We start from the raw sequence: 20,556 nt of genomic DNA, 5'->3' as shown, positions 1-20,556 counted from the left end.
TGTCCATTTTAGGAACTGTCCAGAGCAGGATAGGTTTGCTATGGGGATTTGCTCCTATTCTGGACAGTTCCTAAAATGGACAGATGTGTCAGCAGAGAGCACTGTGGTCAGACAGAAAGGAAATTCAAAAAGAAAAGAACTTCCTCTGGAACATACAGTAGCTGATAAGTACTGGAAGGATTAAGATTTTTAAAGGGGTTATCCACCATAAGGTGATTTTAGTACGTACCTGACAGACAGTAATGGACATGCTTAGGAAGGATCTGCGCTTGTCTTGGGGCTAAATGGCTATGTTGTGAGATTACCATAATACTGTGGCTAGCTTTTTGTGAACTGGTATTTCCTGTTTGAGTTTTAATTTTTGCCTACAAATCCCATAATTCCATTTTCCTCTCTCCCTCCCACACATCAGCCTCCCCACCCATAGAGCCAAATGAGCTGCATTGTGGTTTTCAATCAGGGTGCCTACAGCTGTTGCATTAGTTGCAGATTGATCCCTCCACCCATTGAAGCAGACAGGCTCCCTGTCATCAACTGACTGGTGAGTCAAGTCTCGGCTGCATTGCAAGATGGGAAAAATCTGAGACAACAGTCATTTTGTATGCTGGTAAAAATAAATATTGGGGTGAAAATCACAGAAGAATTGTGAGAAAACCGTCACACACAGGTACAGACACTATATTATGAACTACACTAACTTTACAGCCCCTGTAGCATAGTCAAATAAAAAAATCCTGGAATACCCCTTTTAAATAGAAGTAATTTACAAATTTTTCTGGCACCGGTGGAGTACCCCTTTTAAGTACGGTAAATAAGTTATAGTGGGGCATGGATTTTTTTCTTTAAATATATAAGTAAATGTTATGAGTAATAGATTTCTAGAGAAAAGACATTGATTCAGTATTTTATTATTATTGCCATATTGGAAATCGGAAAATAATTTTTTTGTCCTGGTATGTGGCAATTGGCATCTTCCTTTATATGGTTTTTTTTGTCTTCCTCTGGATCAATGCAGTAGGGTTATAGGTTTTACATAATGGACTTGCATCTTTTCTCAACTTTATGAACTATGTAACTATGTAAATGGAAGTAAAATATATAGACATTTAGCTCAGCCTGTATTTGTGATGCACAATAGTTTCAAACACATTACCCTTCCCTATAGGATAAGAAAACCGTGACTATACATAATATACTATACATGCAGGTTTTACGTATGCAGTGTTCGCTTGGTATGTTGCTAGATAGGGAGTGGACCCCAGGAACCATCGTGGCAGCATTCTGAAAGAAATTCCTTGGACTCATGACAACTTTGGCCTTGCGTTTCATTGGCTGTTGCCAGCTCCCCTATGTATGCAAGGAGTTCAGCTTTGGAATCCCAAACACACATTTACAAAGTTACCGGAAAACAATTCCAAAAATGATTAAAATGTAGTTCTGTTCTCCAAGCCACCACAACAGCATGGTTACCAGTAACCCATTAACTGCTGTTGATGTCTGGTAACACTGTGCACCAGGAACATCTCTGCAGATTTAAGTGCCCCTCTTTCCCATATCTGGAAACAAAAAAGTCTTTTGTGAACGATTGTGAGAAGCCTTTGTACATCTCCTATGCATTGTCAACATAGACCCTTATTTACTATTTTTCCATCTTCCCCCTCCCCCATTTTTTTTTATAGTGAAGTTCTTTTTAGTCTTCTTTTTAGAATTTCCTTTTTGTTTTTTACATGTCGGAAAACTTTTTTAGTGAAAAAATCTCAGTATGAAAATTAGGGTCAATAATTAAAAAAAATGACTTTGGATTGTAAAAAAATTGAAAGCCAAGTGCACTTTTCAGAAAAAATAATTGAAAGTGATGACTTGAGTGGAAAAACAGGGTAATTTTGGCGCACAGAGTCAAATGCATTTTCTCATACTTTTTTTCACCACAAACTCAGCTTCATATTTTAGTGCCAATCCCAAGCCAAGTGGTGTGTAGAACATTTACACCGAAATTTTCATATCTTCGGATCAAGGTTTTCCTAGAAGACAACAGCAGCAAGAGCGGCCACTCTTAAGCTCCCCATACGAAGGATCTCACTAACAACATGCCAGACTAAACTGGAAGATCATAGAGATCATAAAAAGAAAAAAAATTGGCTTTTGCAAACTGGCAAATGATTGGCCAAAAACTAGACCAGCTGATGGTTACTTCACAATATTGACAGACCGCAATCTTTCGGTGGTTGGTGTAAATTGTCCCTTATGTCAACTTTTTTCCTTTACTAGCAGAGTAACTGGCGTTGCCCGATCTTCCTACATAAATCTTATGGGAGAGGAAAAGCAACAATGACTGTCTTGTCCTCAGATCCCGTGTCATATCCTGACCTTATATCCCAATCTCATATCCCATCTCCTGCACTAACTATTTTCTGCACTTGCCTGCCGAACAGTCGGTAGGATGTTTGAAAGTCCGGGCAATCTCTGAAGCCCGAGATCAGGAGATGTACCGGAAGTCTCATACACTTGCATGGAACTTTAACTTTAATTATATTTTTAGTTGACATATAAGTAACATGTACCAAGTTTAATGGAAACATCTCCAGCTGTTTTGGAAGTTGTGCTGGAACATACATAACAATTTTCATCCAGAATATAGAGTACCTTACACTAACATCTTCCACGTAAAAATGAAATTTAGCGTTTCCCAAGAGTAGAAAGGTGTTTGTTTTTTGGGGTTATTTCATATTAATATCACTGATCTATTGATATTTATAGAGTAGTTCTTCTATACATGAACTGTCTCGGCCCTCATACACATTGGGCATGCGTTGTCTGAACCTTCTGATTTTAGCGGGACTGGCCAACCATCTAATGTGTACGGTGGACTCCCTCCTCTCTCCCCGATAGATGTTGAATTGCAACTGTACAGTCCTTTGTTCTCAAGGAGATAAGCTGCTATCTGAGAAGCTCATATATATGGGTGGATTGTGAGAGTTAGCTGTGGGCCTGGGCAACAACTATTAAAGTTGTGTGGCCAGCTTTGCAGCACCCAATGTCAAGTAGATATCCATCTGTTCTTCCTGATCGGTCACTTACTTTTTTTCATGATATAGGAGTAGAATTGGTAAATTGCTGTTAAAGCTCGGAGTCATCTGAAGTGCCCTGTACGCTCCACATCATGGCCTGATCCCATTATATTGACCTTTTAAAAATGTAGCTTTTCATCATATAGTGGAAAAACTATAAGGTAAAATCCCCTTCAAATCCACAGCAAAAACCGTAGCATGTAATGCGCCCGTATGCGAGCCTTGGGCATCTCCTTACATATCAGCAACCTGTGTGGACAAGTCTTACCAGGGGTAGCAACCTGGGTGCCGCCTGCCGCAGCAAGTCCATCCCATTGCGACAGGCTCTTGTGAAAGCCAGCGGAACCTTAGACTCTGCTCCCTGGTACTGCCCACGTTATCTTCCACTTAGGTACAGTGGATCCACTACTACAGTGAGTGTAACAATTTTCCTGCTAATTCACATTAGAATTAGAAAAAGACTGCTCCATGTGGACACAGCATTATGTGGGTCAACAAGAACATTCTTGTTCACAGTATGTATTTCATAGTCCTGGTTGTACGCTAGGCATTAATATTTGGGAAGAACAGAATAAAAAAAAAATGATAGTTAATTTACACTTAAAGGAAAGCTGTCGCCAAGTTCACCCACACTAAGCCCAATACACTGGGTTATAGTGTGGATGAACAGAGGTCCATACATGGGACTTTTTTTTAATGTTTTCTTGTCGCAGAGTTGTCGTCGGCTAAAGTTCCGCTGTTTGCCCTTCACTTGCGCTCTGAAGGCTAGTCCACTGCTGGCAGCCTTGCTTTGGATTCCGGAGGAAGGGACCTTAGCCCGTCCCCCTTGTTGGCATATTCATTTTCCCCCTGAGCGCAGCGCTTCGGGAGAGCACTCTGTGCAGTGTAACTGCGCATGTGCCGATCCCTCGCTTCACCTGGAAGTTGGGAGTAGCGAGACTTCAGAAAGAGGTACTTCCGGGTGTAGCGAGGGACCGGGGCATACACAGTTACACTGCACAGAGCGCTTTCCAGACGCGCTGCACTCGGGGAAAATGAACATGTGAACAAGGGGGGTGGGCTAAGGCCTCTTCCTCCGGGATCCAAAGCAAGGCTGCCAGCAGTGGACCCGCCTTCAGAGTACAAGTGAAGGGCAAACAGCGGAACTCTTTAGCGGACAACAACTCTACGACAAGAAAACATAGAAAAGTAAGTGACCCATGTATGGACTTTGTTCACCCACACTATAACCCAGTGTATTGGGTTTATTGTGGGTGAACTTGGTGACAGTTTATCTTAAAAAATTTTGGTATTAATATCAAATATTAGTGTTATAGGCTGCAGTAAAGGAAATTCTTGGAAGATTGTTGTTAGCTACTAGGATAGTATTGTTAACAATTACCGGCTAAGAAGAAACGTCAGGTATGCTTGATAAACATGTGCCCTTTGGAACAGCTTTTCATTAGAAGCAATATTTTGTCATCACAATATGAAGTGAACTGATAAAAGAAAAACTTATCAGCCACAATGGTGGTAAAACTGATGAGGGGTAATAATGATATATTTATGAAGTCATCCTCTAATAACTTGTGCGCTTCAGATTTTATTTATTATATTGGAGACAGCATCTGTAAGTGTAGTTGTAGGACTTTTCGGGCCATCTCTGTCCACCTGCCAAGTCCTGTCCAGTTAATTTATTACATTATTGTTTTACATTGTTTTATTGTTTTGTAGATTAGTTTAAAGGAAATCTGTTGGCTGTAGATCACACTCGAAGCTCTGAAGTGTCAAAGAGGCGGGGCTGAGCCTCCTCCCTCCTCCACCCCTCCCAGTCTAGAATGATAGGCAGAGGGGAGACTAAGCACCGCCTCTTTAAGACTTCAGCTCTGAGTGTGACCTACTGCTGATGGATTACCTTTAAATATGTCACTAAATAGATACGACCTACAGATTCCAGATAATAATACAATACACTAGGAAAATAACATTGTCAAAAAAAGTCTACCAAATAATAGCACCATACACAGTTCCCGAACAATGCTGCCATATACTGCCAAAATATCACTACCAAGCAGTGCCTAAATAATATCATGTATGTAAATAGCAAGGCCATAGCGTCCTCAAACAATGCTCTTACCAAATAATCATATGTTTCAGTTTCCAAATAATAGTACAAATAGGGATGGGCGGTATAACGGTTCATACCGAAATTTTTGTGCTGCACGATATGAATTTTAACCCATACCGCAATACTGGTTTGGCCCCTCCCACTCGGGAATGAATGAATCAGGCCAGCGCTGCGCTGTCCCCATCGGGAAATAATCATATATGACCCGTGAGCGCTGTCCCCCCCCCCCCCCCAATTAATTATCAGCCCAGCGCTACTACTCACATATGTCACCTGCAAGCGCTGCCCTCCTGGTCCTCCTGTTTGTTGCGGCCGCCGTCGCTGACACTCTACACCAGTGGTCTTCAACCTCCAGATGTTGCAAAACTACAACTCCCAGCATGGCCGGACAGCCGTTGGCTGTCCGGGCATGCTGGGAGTTGTAGTTTTGCAACATCTGGAGGTCCGCAGATAGCAAACCACTGCTCTATACTGTATCCCTATGCCCGGGCTGCAAAAGGTAAACAAAATAAACTTTAACTCACCTTCCCCGTCGGTCCGGACTTGCTTCCCAGGGAATGGAACGTCGGACAGCCGTCAGCCTATCACCGACCGCAGCGATGTTCTGCCTCAGCCGGTGATAGGTTGAGCGCACTGTCATGTAAGAAGCCGGATCCTTACATGACAGTGTGCTCAGCCTATCATCGGCCGAGGCGGAACTTCGCTGCGGCCGATGATAGACTGATGGCTGTCCGATGTTCCCGTCCCCAGCGTAAGGCCGACGTAGGAACATGCGTTAGTTTATTTTGTTTACCTTTTGCAACCCGGGTATAGGGATACCGTACAGTATAGAGTGTCAGCGCCGACGGCCGCCACAAACAGGAGGACCAGGAGGCAGCGCTTGCGGGTGACATGTGAGTATTTACCCCGATGGGGACAGTGCAGGGGCCGAGCTAATAATTAATTTTGGGGGGGGGGAATACCGTTATATACCATGGAACCGCCATAAGTTACAAAAATACCGTGATACACATATTTGGCCATACCGCCCAGCCCTAGTGCCAAAGAGTGTGTTGGGCACTGCTGAATGTGTCTGTACCCATGCATGTGTTTCTGCATGAAATTGACACGATAAATATATAAGGGAGTGGAATTGTATAGGTTAAGCTATATTCACAAACGGTATACATCAAAAGCACTTGTATACTTTTTTTTTTTTTACAATATTAGTCAAAGGCAGCTGAATGGCAAATCGATGCATAGATGTGACCTATACTTTGGTAGTTGTTCCCAGAGTATTGTAGGGCTCTGACCGGAATGTATTAGGTGTGAACCCCTGGTACAGACTAAACACTGTATGATCGGAGCCGGTTGGGAGTTGGGATCAGACGTCTGCTGTACAGTGTGACAATGCAGCCTAGATGCTTATGAGACCCTCATATTAGAATATATAAGGGACGATCTATTAGTGAGGATGTGATTTAGTATAAAGTAGGATTGTATAGATTCTGTATATATGTTCTGTGATTAGATTAATGCCTCAGCGGCAGATCCTCATGAGTCACCGGGTCACAGGTTCACTTCCTAGGCTCTGACGTTGGTGTTATCTTTAGCTGCGTAGGTCCTGTGGTTACAGGAAACCTTATATACAGGCAGTACATAATGTGTGGGCCGTACCATTCCGATTAACCCCTAGCATGCTCTGGGCTGCATTACTGTTAGCTATTTTTATATTTAGGGACCTTGATCTGGCCGCGGCTCACATTACATAGACTTCTTTTAATCCACAAAGCTCATCTTAAAGGGTTTGTCCAGTAATAACAGACTGATGGGTTAAGCCAATAAAGGCGCAGTTAGTCTGATTTTATGCAAATTATATATTTCTCTGAAGATCGTCCCTTTAAACTGCTGGAAGATCTGCCACTTGGTTCCCAACTAAGGTGGGCTTTATAAGTCTTGAATGCACTATAGTATAGCTTAATGGGGAACAATATTTCACACTGGGTTCCAGCCAAGCTTATATCTCAAACACAAGGCCCAGGGGCCAAAACCGTCATTTTATGTGGCCCATGAGGTCCGGTAACGTTTCATGACTTGTAAGACTTCTGGTGCTGATGCTGCCGCCTTTGCAAGTGTTGGTGGTGTCTGCTTCATTTCAAAAGCAATTGATGCCAGGAGGTGGTGCCAGGACAGAGGGTGGGTGCCATCGTGGATTCTGAGCTCTGGCGCCCACCTCTACATCTCTCTGTTCAGCAATTTACAGGTACTGGTACAGTTCTGACAGCCCTACGCAGGCAATTTGACCACCTTCCAAGGTAGCTTGATGCCAAAGTGGAAGGGGCTGGTTATTATATAACCTGGTCCTAAAGGACATCTTGGCCTTTTAGTTACATAGTGGTGCACTATAACATCTCTGGTGGAACAGTTTGAAAGACTCTGGTGTGTAATATGGTGTCTCAGGTTATTTAACAATGCGTTAAGGAGTAGATATACATTTATGTAGTAAAGCTGAGTTCATACTACGGATCTCCAGGTGGAGATTCTGAGGGTGGCCAACACTAACTGAATCGGTCGTTGCAGATATTGCCCGTCCTCATAGGTGGCAATGTGTCCTGCTGAAAGTATGCCATGTCTGAAATTCCATAGTGTGCACTATGCATAGATGCAGTGGGACATTGACAGCAATGGAAATCTGCTACACCGGAATCTTAAAGCGTCATAGAGCGTATTATGCTCCGAAATTCTGTAGTGGGAACCAAACCTTACAATTGGCCCTTTGAAGGCAACCATAAGGCTGATGTGGCCTCCGGTGAAAATTGCAAAAGACAGTAACTTGGAGAACAACCATGTTTCACAGATCTGTTTGGACCTCTCTTATGTTTTACATGGTGGTAGCCTTTTGGGGGAGATCAAAGTTAGAAGGGCCTGGGTCCACCTGCTACGTCTGCACCCAACCTATTATCCTCCTAGTGTTTGTTATAAAATGAAAACTTCTATTCCCAGGTTTAAGAAGTCATCCTCTTGTCTTGATATCAGTATTTGAATGAGCGCATTCGCTTCTTCTACACAGTGGTGTTGCTCCTTTAAGAGTAGCCTTGAGGAATGTGGTGGCCCCTGACATGGGGCGATTTATCTTCAGGATATTGTGAGGGCTCCTACAGTGGTGACGCAGGTGGGGCCTGGAGTTGGGGGAAGTTTAGGGCAATTTATTGTAACGTAACGCTGAGCATGTAGATTCTCATACGCAGGAATTAGCAGAAGGATCTTCTTATCTTCCAAATGTTCTAGAATAGCTGAAAACATAGATAATCTGCTGAGCGGGACCTTGCTCGGATCCCCAGCTAGGAGATATTTCCACAGTAAAGTTAGTATTAGGATTATTAATGAACGGAAACGCGTCCTGTTCACATGTCCTGGTTTGCGGTTTTCATGCTACGAGATTACCTGCAGATTTTAGTGTAAGACACTTGTAAACCTTGAGAGGAAAACGTCATTTTTATTTTGTACAGGAAGCTTTTTACGATCAGCTGCCTGTTTTGTGATATATTTGTATCCGTTATTAAACAGATTCTATTTAAAGTGTACCTGTCGTTAACAAAAACTTTTGAGTATAATGTAGATAATACTATTACTGTATATGTATATTTGTAATATACATTGATACAGAGCCCCGCTTGTCCTCGGTGTACAGAGCCCCACTTGTCCTCAGTGTACAGAGCCCTGCTTGTCCTCAGTGTACAGAGCCCTGCTTGTCCTCAGTGTACAGAGCCCTGCTTGTCCTCCAGTGTACAGAGCCCTGCTTGTCCTCCAGTGTACAGAGCCCTGCTTGTCCTCCAGTGTACAGAGCCCTGCTTGTCCTCAGTGTACAGAGCCCTGCTTGTCCTCAGTGTACAGAGCCCTGCTTGTCCTCAGTGTACAGAGCCCTGCTTGTCCTCAGTGTACAGAGCCCTGCTTGTCCTCAGTGTACAGAGCCCTGCTTGTCCTCAGTGTACAGAGCCCTGCTTGTCCTCAGTGTACAGAGCCCTGCTTGTCCTCAGTGTACAGAGCCCTGCTTGTCCTCAGTGTACAGAGCCCTGCTTGTCCTCAGTGTACAGAGCCCTGCTTGTCCTCAGTGTACAGAGCCCTGCTTGTCCTCAGTGTACAGAGCCCTGCTTGTTCCCCCACACTTCCTGTATTTGGACTCCTCACAGAGACATACAGACAATAGCTACAGGGACAAAAATATACAATTTTTTTAACCAATATACCTCTCTGCTCCCCGCTCCATGGATCTTTTTGGTCTATCATGATTATATCCATATGAAGGCATAAAGGAAGTGAAACGACGAGGAAGTGAGTTAGTGCAGCATTTGTTCTTCTTGTTTGCATATATTAAAAATCTACATATACTGTAATGATATTATCTACATTATATACAAGATTTTTGCTAATGACAGGTACACTTTAAAAATTGCATATTTTTCAGAAGTCTTAATGAGACAAATGGCTGCCCGGCAGAATGGTTCAGCATTATCCCGATCCTGTTTCCATAAACGGACCCGTTAGGATCCTGATTTTGACAGGACAGAAAACACGAGAGCGTCTGCCCTGTTAAGAAAAATGCCTTCTAGAAGAAACTTTAAACCCCTAGAGGACACATGACATAAATGTCCTTGGGCCACCATGATGTACATTTACCTCATGAACATGAAGCGCACGTAGCGTGCTTTATGCTCGGCAGGTCCGGGTGCTGTGACCTCTTGGATCAGGGCAGACATCAGCGATGGCACTGATATCCGCCATTAACCCTTTAGATGCTGTGATGCGATTTAGAGAAAGCAAAGCAAAAGTCCGGCAGGTCCGGGTGCTGTGACCTCTTGGATCAGGGCAGACATCAGCGATGGCACTGATATCCGCCATTAACCCTTTAGATGCTGTGATGCGATTTAGAGAAAGCAAAGCAAAAGTCCGGCAGGTCCGGGTGCTGTGACCTCTTGGATCAGGGCAGACATCAGCGATGGTACTGATATCCGCCATTAACCCTTTAGATGCTGTGATGCGATTTAGAGAAAGCAAAGCAAAAGTCCGGCAGGTCCGGGTGCTGTGACCTCTTGGATCAGGGCAGACATCAGCGATGGTACTGATATCCGCCATTAACCCTTTAGATGCTGTGATGCGATTTAGAGAAAGCAAAGCAAAAGTCAGAATGAAAATCCTCTAAACAGCAACTGAGACAAACTGCGACAAATCAACAACACAAAAACAGGGTAAAACCAATGATAAATACCCCCCTTATTTTAAAGGTGTCGTCCAGTTAAAGACAATAGGGGATAAGAGTCTGATCGCGGGGGGGAGTCTGACCCCTAGGACCTCTGCGATCTCCTGGACAGGACCCCGGCTCTCTAAGAGAAGCGTGTGCTGCAGACAGCATGTGCTTAATTCATTTCTAGGAGAATGCCATAGAGAACAACATTCGGCCCTCTTCCTCTCTCCCATAGAGAATGAATAGAGCACATGCCGCCTGCAGTGTACGCTCCTCGCAGAGCGCCGGGGTCCTTTTCAGGAGATTGGGAAGGTCCCAGTGTTTGGACCCCCTGCAATCAGACACTCCCTATACTGTGCATAGGAGATAAGTTTTTCACTGGACAACCCCTTTAAAAGAAAACGGTCATCTGTTCACCCACACTAAACTCAATACACTGGATTATAGTGTGGGTGAACAGGAGTCCAACGGGGGGTCACTTATTTAAATATGTCCAGTAGGTCCTGAGATATGTCCCCCAGAAGATCCTCTGCTTAATTCAGTGAATCGCGCACAGGGGGCGGGGCTTCACGGCTCAATCCTTTGGAAGTGGAGTCGCAGACAATTGATATGTAAATTGAGCCGGTGAAGCCCCGCACCCTGTGCGCCATTCACAGGATATTCTGGGGGAAATATCTCAGGACCCATTTAAGTAAGTGACCCCTCGTTGGACTCCTGTTCCCCCTCACTATAACACCGTATATTGGGTTTAGTGTGGGTGAACAGGCTGACCGTTTTCCTTTTATGGATTTACACTTGAATGACCCTAAATTTTATGACAATTGTCATAATTTGGTAATTAACTATTACATAGTAATTAAGGCAGTTTTGTTGTGACACTATTGGTATATGATGTGCATTATGTAATACCATGGAATCATTATGTCAATGTTTCTTGCAGGCAATGGTCGCTTGTTATCCGGGTAATGGTATGGGCTATGTACGACACGTAGATAATCCAAACAGGGATGGACGCTGCTTAACATGCATTTACTACCTAAATCAGAGCTGGGACACAAAGGTAAGCGGTGCAGACGCCATCCATGTGTGCAATGTGAAATGATAAAGAGGCAAACACAGGGGGAAGATGTCCCAAACTGACCTCCTGGGCCATGTAATGCAATCATGTGTAAGGTTATGTACATGGGAGGAAAAATCCGGGCTGGGATTATGTATTAAATGGGAGCACACTTGGGACGACTGACGTGGAAAAGGATTTGGGAGTCTTAGTTAACAGTAAATTTAGCTGTAGTGACCAGTGTCAGGCAGCTGCTACCAAGGCAAATAAAATCATGGGGTGCATCAATAGGGGCATAGATGCCCACGACAAGGAAATAATTCTACCACTGTACAAATCACTAGTCAGACCACACATAGAATACTGTGTACAGTACTGGTCAGACCACACATAGAATACTGTGTACAGTACTGGTCAGACCACACATGGAATACTGTGTACAGTACTGGTCAGACCACACATGGAATACTGTGTACAGTACTGGTCAGACCACACATGGAATACTGTGTACAGTACTGGACAGACCACACATGGAATACTGTGTACAGTACTGGACAGACCACACATGGAATACTGTGTACAGTACTGGACAGACCACACATGGAATACTGTGTACAGTACTGGACAGACCACACATGGAATACTGTGTACAGTACTGGACAGACCACACATGGAATACTGTGTACAGTACTGGTCAGACCACACATGGAATACTGTGTACAGTACTGGTCAGACCACACATGGAATACTGTGTACAGTACTGGTCAGACCACACATGGAATACTGTGTACAGTACTGGACAGACCACACATGGAATACTGTGTACAGTACTGGACAGACCACACATGGAATACTGTGTACAGTACTGGTCAGACCACACATGGAATACTGTGTACAGTACTGGTCAGACCACACATGGAATACTGTGTACAGTACTGGTCAGACCACACATGGAATACTGTGTACAGTACTGGTCAGACCACACATGGAATACTGTGTACAGTACTGGTCAGACCACACATGGAATACTGTGTACAGTACTGGTCAGACCACACATGGAATACTGTGTACAGTACTGGTCAGACCACACATAGAATACTGTGTACAGTACTGGGCACCAGTGTACAAGAAAGATATAGTGGAGCTGGAGAGGGTTCAAAGACGGGCAACCAGAGTAATACGGGGAATGGGAGGACTACAGTACCCAGAAAGATTATCAGAATTAGGGTTATTTAGTTTAGAAAAAAGAAGGCTTAGGGGAGACCTAATAACTATGTATAAATATATCAGGGGGCCGTACAGAGATCTCTCCCATGATCTATTTATACCCAGGACTGTATCTATAACAAGGGGGCATCCTCTAGAGGAAAGAAGGTTTCTACACCAGCACAGACAGGGGTTCTTTACGGTAAGAGCAGTGAGACTGTGGAATTCTCTCCCGGAGGAGGTGGTCATGGGGAACTCTGTAAAAGTGTTCAAAAGGGGTATGGGTGCATATTTGGAGAATAATAACATTACAGGTTATGGATTCTAGATCTATATCAACTCAGTAGGGACTCATTAGGGTTATAGGTTGAACTTGATGGACTCTGGTCTTTTTTCGACCTTATGAACTATGTTACTATGTTACATGGTCATCGCCACTGTTCTAGCATGTGCTAAGGTGGCTAATAGTCATTCGCCGGGGTCATGGATTGTGCAGTCTCATGACTGTCACCTGTGACTTTCATTGGGTAGATGCCGCCCTGTGTTTGCCTGCATTGATGTTTTTTACGCCCAACCTATAGGATGGATAGGGGCAGAACACACTTTAAAGAGGAGGCGTCAACTCACCTGACATATTTTATTTCTACTAAAACAATTCTGTTGTTTGACAAATGCTCCAGAATTGGACATTTTTGAATAAAATCTCCTTGTCAGTAGGGTGCGTCCTTAGGCTAAATTCACACAGCGGAATAATGCAGGTATATTCTGTTCAGTAATTACGCTGCTGAACTGTGCCATCGACAGAATTTCCGCAGCAGATGTTTCTGCCTCGGAAATCCCGATCCGGACGTTCGCAGAAAGGATAGACTAGTCTATTTCTGCAGATTGCGCTCGGAAATGCATTGCCATCTATGAGACGCCGCATTTCCGTGCAGTCCTAGCGTCAGTCGGAACATTCAAATGTGTGGAATGTCCGGACATGCTGTACATTTTTGGCCATGTGAACCATTTTTGGCCTTACACCCTGATACTGGTAGCAGTAATTGGACACTTTCGGGCTATGTTCACACGGGCGAAAATTGTACGGAATTGCTGCATAAAATATTCTGCATGGACGTTCCTCTGCAGCAGAGTCCCATTGATTTCATTGGGATTCTGCAGCACTGTTCACACAACAGAAATTCAGATTCCGACGACATCTGCAGAAAGAATAGTCATGTCTATTCTTTCTGCGGAGTCCGCAAGGAAATGCATCGCTGTCTATGAGACGGCGCATTTCCGTGCGGTCCTAGCACCTGCCGGTTAGTCAAATGTCCCTATTTTTCATGTGTACATTCCACATATTTGCAGCCGTGTGAACACGGCCTTACACCGTGATACTTGGACACTGTCAGAGTGTGTGGAAACTCACCCTGTTTAACCGGGTACTCCGGTGAAAAAACATTTTTTTTTTTTTTTTTTTAAATCATCTGGTGCCAGAATGTTAAACAGATTTGTAAATGACTTCAATTAAAAAATCTTAATCCTTCCAGTACTTATCAGCAGCTGTATGCTCCACGGGAAGTTCTTTTCTTTTCTCTCTGACCACAGAACTGGCTCTTTCCAGAACAGGAGCAAGCCCCCATAAGAAACCTCTCCTGCTCTTGACAGTTCCTGAGACAGACAGAGGGGTCAGCAGAGAGCACTATGGTCAGAGAGAAAATACATTTAAAAATAAAAGAACTTCCTGTGGAGCATACAGCAGCTGATAAGTACTGGAAGGATTAAGATTTTTTTTTAAAAGCTGTTTAATGTTTTGGCACCAGTTGATTAAAAAAAATATAGTTTTCCACCGGAGTGAAGAGGTGGTAACGCCCAGTTGTCCGTTATTTCCAGGAGGGATAACGCAATGTGGAGTACTAAGAGTAGATGTTATTGCAGCCAAGTGATATAAAATCCCAACCAGTGTGCCTCCAGCTGTTGCAAAACTACAACTCCCAGCATGCCCGGACAGCCTTTGGCTGTCCGGGCATGCTGGGAGTTGTAGTTTTGCAACAGCTGGAGGCACACTGGTTGGGAAACACTAATGTTGAGCTACACCACCTTCTAAGTTTTCCTTGCACAGCAGCGCACCCATCATCCGGCACCGGAGCCCATTCACTTGAATGGGGCCGTACTGTAGTTTTCTTGCACAGCGGAGAAAACAGCGAAGAGGGCGCTTTGTTCTCAGGATTAGAGAGGTCTGACCCCCCCCACCAATGATAACGTCACAGAATAAAGATCCTATTGATATAACATCACTTTACTGGATGGGAATAAACCTAAAAAATACCATTTTGTTATTTTAAATTTCATTCCCATGGGGCCTCAGAAGGCTGCGCAGCAATAACTGCTGGGAGTCCACGGCTAACAAATCAGATGGACAAATGCGGATGGATATCTTTATTAGCCCTAATTAGAATAATCCTGCCCCCCCCTCTATGGACAAACAATACAGAACAAGTGGTAGATTTTTATTTTATTTTTTTTCCGTATTTCTCCGGCGTCCTTTTAAATTCCACCTGACGGGCGGCTGACTCTTAATGCGCCTTCATGTTCTTGTTGTGTACTACAATCACTCATGCGGTCTCCGCTCCGCCGTTTCCTGCATCTGATGATCGCAGTTTATTTCTGAAGCCCCAGGCACAGACTGGCAAGCCTTAATATGACTACCAGAATACCAAAGGTGTAACCTGCTGCAACCCGGCCAGGCTACAAATAATGTCGTTGTCAGTCTGCCCAGCATTTCGTGTCTGTCCTCAGTATAACGGAAGATATTAGAATTAAAGGAAAACCTCGTATTCGTTTTGCACAATCCCTAGGCTTCCCTCATATAGTAGGTATACGGCACTTTGGCTTCTACGTCCTGTGGCCGTCTTGATATGGTGGGAGTTGTAGTTTTGCAACTACTGGAGGGTCACATGTTTGAGGTGACAATATAAAGGGGAACACAATCCAATGTTGTATAGAACTAGCTGAGTACCTGGCATTGCCTGGTCTTCCTACCAAAACCTTGTCCTGTTCTCAAATCCCAACCTCATATCCCGACCTCCTTTCCCATCCTCATATCCTGACTCCTAGGCCGACCTTTTATTTTGTCCTCATATGCCATCCTCCTATCTCAACCTATCCCAACCTCTTATGCCTACCTCTTATCATGGCCTCCCAACCACATATCCCATTGATGATCTTGTCCTCATATCCCAACCTTATATCCCGGCCTCATATCCCATCCTTAAATCCTGACCTCATGTGCCAACCTTATATCCTCATATCTCAATCTCCTATCCCGTCCTCATATCTCTACCTTCTATCTCGACTATATATCCTGACTATATATCTCAACCTTATATCCCACCCTTACATCTTGACCTAATTTCCCAACCCCATATCCCGTCCTCCTATCTCTGCCTCCTATCTCAACCTTCTATCCCATTATATCCCGACATCCTATCCTATAGTGGAAGAGCAAAATAACCCTTTGATGGCGCTGCTGGTTCCAAAGATGATGGTAAGAAACAATTGTAACTACCCTACATCTCTGGCTACAGTTTTTTCTTACCATCATCATTGGAACCAGCAGCGCCATCAAAGGGTTATTTTGCTATTCCACTATTGGTCTTCTTCCAGGAAAAGGTTCTACCTCTCCTGCAACCTGAGGCTCAGCGGCGGTTCCTGTCTTCTTCTCTAAACCTCATTGGTGGGTTGATATGCAAGTTTTGACTTTCCATAAGGTGAGCAGCCATTACCTAGGGGTCTTATATGCCCGCTACGTCTCCATCCCTTACAAGTACTCAACGGTAGCACACGAGGTGCCCCCTCTGGTCTCCCTGTTTTTTCTCCCTCCCTCACAGACATCCTATCCTGACCTCCTATCCCGTCCTCAAATAAGGGACATTCCCAATACTGAATGCGTACACACCCAATAGGGGACAAAACACTCCTATTAGGGGACAAAACACTCCCAATAGGGGACAAAACACTCCCAATAGGGGACAACCAGGCTCATATACCGGCCTAACCTTGTACACCGGGTCACCATCAGGGGTACCCCAGCCAATACCCCAGTAAGGGGCCCAGGCCCTCGCTGCACCCCCCCCCCCCCCCCCAGTAGCCCCAGCACAGAAGCAGAAGACCGATGTTTGAACAGTGGTCTCCTGCTTCTTTACGTTGGCCGGCCACATCATACACCCCCTCCTTCTCTGATCGCCCCCCCATGACACTTTATTGCCCCTGAGCAAAATCACCCCCCCCCCCCCCTTATTACCTCCTGAGCCGGATCATTTCCAGTTCATCACCCCCATGCCATTTCATTCCCCCTCAATTTCCCTCTGTGTAAATTCATCAGCCCCTCTTTACCCCCCCCCCCCACCATGCCATTTCATTCCCCCTTAATTCCCCTCTGTGTAAATTCATCACCCCTCTTTACCCCCCCCCCCCACCATGCCATTTCATTCCCCCTTTATCCCCCTGTGCCCCTTCATAAAGAGGGGGGTGATGAATTTACACAGAGGGTAATGAAGCGGGAATGATATGGCACAGGGGGATCAAGGGGAAATGATGTGGCACAGGGGGTAATGGTATAATTTGGCACAAGGGACGGGGGAATAAGGTGGCACAGGTTATAAAGGGGGATGAAATGGTACAGGGGAGGGATAAGGGGAAACTAAACATCACTGGCAGATTGTACTGTAATATTGCTTTTTATCATGTTTTAGAGGTAATTACACTCAGCAGTGAGTACAGGACAGGATTCTGTCATTTAGGAAGAGTTTTGAGCCTTTTTCACGATGGGGGACATCTCTCAATAGCGGGCACTTTTTCATTCCCCGTGAGTGTCCCCTATTGGGAGATTCTACTGTATATATTTAGTTGACATATAAGTAACATGTACCAAGTTTTCTTGAAATATCTCCAGCCATTTGGGAGTGATGCTAGAACATACATAACATACACACATACATACATACATACATAACATACATAACATGCATACATACACACACACATACACACATACATATACACACATACAGAACATACATAACATGCATACATAACATACATAACATACATACATACATAGCATACATAACATACATACATAACATGCATACTAACATACATACATACATAACATACATAACATGCATACATAACATACATACACACATACATAACATGCATACATAACATACACACACATACACACATACATACATAACATACATACATACACACATACATACACACACATACATAACATACATAACATACATACACACATACATAACATACATACACATACATACATACACACATACATAACATACATACATACACACATACATACACACACATACATAACATACATAACATACATACACACATACATATACACATAACATACATACATACACACATACATACATAACATACATACACACACATACATAACATGTATATACACATAACATACATACACACATACATAACATGTATACACATATGACATACATACATACACACACATACATAACATGTATACACACATAACATACATACATACATAACATGTATACTAACATACATACATACATAACATACATAACATGCATACATACATACATACACACATAACATACATCCATACATATAAACACATACATAACATACATATACACATACACACAACATACATATACACATAACATACATACATACATACATATACACACATACATTCATATACACACATACATACATAACATACATATACACATAACACACATACACATACATACATACACACATACATACATAACATACATACATACACACATACATACACACATACATACATACATACACACATACATACACACATACACACACATATACACATACATACATAACATACACACATACATACATATACACACATACATAACATACACACATACATACATACACATACACACATACATATACATACATAACATACACACATACATACATATACATACATAGACATACACACATAACATACATACACATACATACATGCACACTGTACATTCTCACACACATACATACATACAACACATACATACATATATACTGTACATTCCCACACACATGTTTTTGTATATAGATAAACCCCTCACTGTAAATAAGAATATTATGTCACCATGAATTCTGTGACCATTGTATGACATAAGGCTGTAGAACTCAGTAGGGATGTCTAATATCTTATAATAGCGGTAAATGATTCCATTAATGCTTACTGCAGCTGCTGCAGAACCTCTTTTTAAATAAAGGAGAACTGCCTGTGTTTAGCTAATTAATGTGAAATGTTCTTATCCTTTTAATCAGGACGGTCTGCAGCTGCTGAGGTGTGTATTATGATGTTCTGCAGCAGCTGCTGAAATGCCAGTTCATTCAGTGCTTGGTAGAAGAGAAGGAACTTCCTATAAGAGTTCCGCTTATCCTCCTATGCAGTGCCGCTTATCTCTGTGATCATCAGGTTCTAACATTGGACTATAAAAATATCATTAAGGCTGCGTTCACACGGCCGTCTGGACCCGTTCCGTTCTTCTCCTGTCAAAAATAAAAACAGACTTAAAAAAAAAAAGGACAATAACTGATGCAAATGGATGTTATCCATTATTGTTCAGTTAATAAACCCCCCAAAAATATATTTTTTCTTCTGAGCATCAAAAAACGGATGCAGACGGATGACATTAAGCCTTTAATGACCACGGACGTAAATGTACGTCCTGGTTTGGCGGTACTTCGCGCGGATGTCCGCCTTTAATCCCTGTACAGATCACAGCATCTGCAGCAATGCGCATGATAAAATAGATGATCAGATCGCCCGCAGCGCTGACACGGCGATCCGATCATCTGTAATGGCAGCCGGAGGTCCCCTCACCTGTCTCCGGCCGTCTCCCGGCATCTCCTGCTCTGGTCTTAGATCGAACAGACCAGAGCAGAAGATCGCCAATAATACTGATCAGTGCTGTGTCCTATACATAGCACTGAACAGTATTAGCAATCGAATGATTGCTATAGATAGTCCCCTATGGGGACATAAAAAGTGTAAAAAAAAAAAAAAAAAAAAAAAAAAAAAAAAGTTGAAAAATGTAAATATAAAAAGTTTAAAAAATCCCCTCCCCCAATAAAAATGAAAATTGTTTGTTTTTCCCATTTTACCCCCAAAAAGCGTACATTTTTTTTTTTTAAATTAACATATTTGGTATCGCCGCATGTGTAAATTTCCAAACTATCAAAATATAATGTTAATGATCCCGTATGGTGAATGGCGTAAACGTAATACATAAATTAAAAAGTCCAAAAATGCTGCTTTTGTCACATTTTATTCATAAATTTTTTTTATAAAAAATAGGGCGATTTTAGATTACTGATTTTGTACAAAAAGTTTCAGATTTTTTTTTAAGCGGTACAAAAATATAAAAGTATCTAGCCATGGGTATCATTTTAATCGTATTGACCCACAGAATAAAGAACACGTGTCATTTTTACCGTAAAGTGTATAGTGTGAAAACAAAAGCTTCCAAAATGTGCAAAATTGTGGTTTTTCATTTAAATTTTCTCCCTAAAAATATATTTTTTGGGGTTCGCCGTACATTTTATGGTAAAATGAGAGGTTTCATTTCAAAGTACAATTGGTCACGCAAAAAACAAGCCCTTATATGGGTCTGTAGATGGAAATATAAAAGAGTTATGGATTTTTGAAGGCGAGGAGGAAAAAAACGAAAACGCAAAAATAAAATTGGCCTGGTCCTTAAGGTGAAAATGGGCTTGGTCTTTATGGGGTTAAAGGCTCATCCATTTTCCATAGACTTCAATGTTAAAT

General features: G+C 42.8%; 1 protein-coding gene across 2 annotated transcripts in view; it reads left to right on the top strand.

Annotated features, from left to right (window-relative positions):
* Window positions 1-20,556, top strand: part of EGLN2 (egl-9 family hypoxia inducible factor 2) — a 60,083-nt gene that overhangs the window by 21,075 nt on the left and 18,452 nt on the right. Inside the window, exon 3 of one of the 2 annotated variants that reach the window (XM_056537617.1) lies at window positions 11,337-11,456. The exons of the other annotated variant lie outside the window; for it this stretch is intronic. Within the exon in view, the coding sequence (XP_056393592.1) occupies window positions 11,337-11,456 (120 nt within the window). The remainder of the gene's footprint in view (window positions 1-11,336; window positions 11,457-20,556) is intronic. 2 annotated transcript variants of the gene reach the window in all.

Source organism: Hyla sarda, chromosome 9 (genome assembly GCF_029499605.1).
Source record: "Hyla sarda isolate aHylSar1 chromosome 9, aHylSar1.hap1, whole genome shotgun sequence".
Classification (NCBI taxonomy): Eukaryota; Metazoa; Chordata; class Amphibia; order Anura; family Hylidae; genus Hyla; species Hyla sarda.
This window is presented reverse-complemented; position numbering and strand designations above follow the sequence as displayed.